Source organism: Cyprinodon variegatus, unplaced genomic scaffold, assembly GCF_000732505.1.
Source record: "Cyprinodon variegatus isolate N-32 unplaced genomic scaffold, C_variegatus-1.0 Scaffold1704, whole genome shotgun sequence".
NCBI lineage: Eukaryota > Metazoa > Chordata > Actinopteri > Cyprinodontiformes > Cyprinodontidae > Cyprinodon > Cyprinodon variegatus.
The window spans coordinates 35,335-36,996 of NW_015152157.1; the positions used below are offsets into that span (position 1 = coordinate 35,335).

The 1,662-nt window shown below is 38.3% G+C and overlaps 1 protein-coding gene across 1 annotated transcript in view; it reads left to right on the forward strand.

Annotated features, from left to right (window-relative positions):
- LOC107104346 (zinc metalloproteinase-disintegrin-like 8) overlaps positions 1 to 1,662 on the forward strand; it is a 32,675-nt gene that overhangs the window by 26,501 nt on the left and 4,512 nt on the right. Inside the window, exons 14-15 of the mRNA XM_015404336.1 lie at positions 1,223 to 1,379; positions 1,472 to 1,552. Of these exons, the coding sequence (XP_015259822.1) occupies positions 1,223 to 1,379; positions 1,472 to 1,552 (238 nt within the window). The remainder of the gene's footprint in view (positions 1 to 1,222; positions 1,380 to 1,471; positions 1,553 to 1,662) is intronic.

The following is a 1,662-nucleotide window of genomic DNA, read 5'->3' on the forward strand; positions in this document are numbered from 1 at the left end:
AGCAACACTGATGCATCGCTGCATGCATGAAGCCCTAAAACACTGGATCGGTCACATGACTTTCTGGAAACAACAGGCGCACCGATCCAGGAATTGTTTCTAACTGACTGATTCACTAAACTGTGTTTATATTTTGTATTTTATTTTTTGTTTTATATATTTTAAATTTTTTATTTTTTTATTCATTTATTTAATTTAATTTGTTTTTAAACTAAACTGTGTTTAAAATCGTATCTGTCAACACGATGCATCTGCTAAAAGAAATGTCTCATCTTTTGCTGTTTATCATGAAAATGATCAAGATTTTGGAAACTAAAAGGAATAGGAAAGTGTCAGACGCTCTGTTTTTATTAAAATTTTCTGGTTGTGTCAAACTTTTCTTCAGTTATTACTCAACTTATAGGAATTAAAGTTCATTTCAAATTGACTCTTTGTTTATTTACTGTAAAAATATGATTTAAAACCCTATTTTACAAGCATCCTCATTCATATTTTCCCCTAAATTTTCACCTTATGATAAATGTTTACATTATTTATTGGCTGCAGCTAAAAATATCAAAGATATTTTCAATTGAAACATAGATATATGAAATAATACAATATAACCTACAATAATTTAAATCATATCATTGTACTAGGGCATCAAATCAGTTTAATGTGTCAAACAAGCTGCCTGTAGTGTCTTTAAATGTCCAGCAGGTGTCAGTATTCAATGTCAATAAAGGATCAATACGTTTGGCAATGATGCCTCATTAACCCATCACTACTTAATCCCGTCTGACTGGTTCTGATGGTGATCTGCAGCCAAATCCTAATAATTCACTTTTTCGTTCTTTTCTAAAAAGTTAAAAAATAAAATGTTTCGGCCAACAAACGAATCGGCAGCAGAAACTTCCATCGAGTTCATTAAAAGGAAGCTAGAGATGCACCTAAACGCTGGATCGTCTCGTAAATCCTTCATCCACCGAGTTTTTACAGGAAATACAGAAAATCAAATCAATCCATTTGGCTTTTATTAAAAGTCTGAGCTGATCTGGAAGTTCTGCTGGAGGTTTCTTCCTGTTCAAAGGGAGTTTTTCCTCTCCACTGTCGCTACAAGCATGCTTAGTGGGAGGCTAAAGAGTCAATGAGTCGATGCAATCAGCTGGTTTTCCTTAGATAGAAACTTTGAATCAATCTGACTGGATGATCTGGATGACATGAATTCTTCTTTGTTATGCAGAGATTTTTTCTGCGGGAAGCTTTTCTGCAGCGGCGGCAATCCCAACCCTATCTACGGCCAAATGGTCACAATCGGGGGCTGCAAGGCGGCTTTCATTCAGGACTACACCAAAGACTACGGGCAGGTGGAGGAAGGCACCGTCTGTGGGGAGGGGAAGGTACTTTCTCGTCTCCATCCAGGGGTTCATGTTTTCAGATAATTGACGCAGTGAACGCAGCAGCTCTGAAGGCTTGATTTGTTTGTTCGAAGGTTTGCAGCCAGAATCAATGCATGGATGTTGAAGCTGCGTACAGGAACACCAACTGTTCAGCCAAATGCCCAGGGAACGCTGTGAGTACATGGACACCTGACAGCTCCTCTAAAGTCCTTAGTTTCTAAAAGCAGGGGCGGATTTAGGGAATTTGGGGCCCTAGGCAAAGACAGGCAGGGGGCCCTCTGAA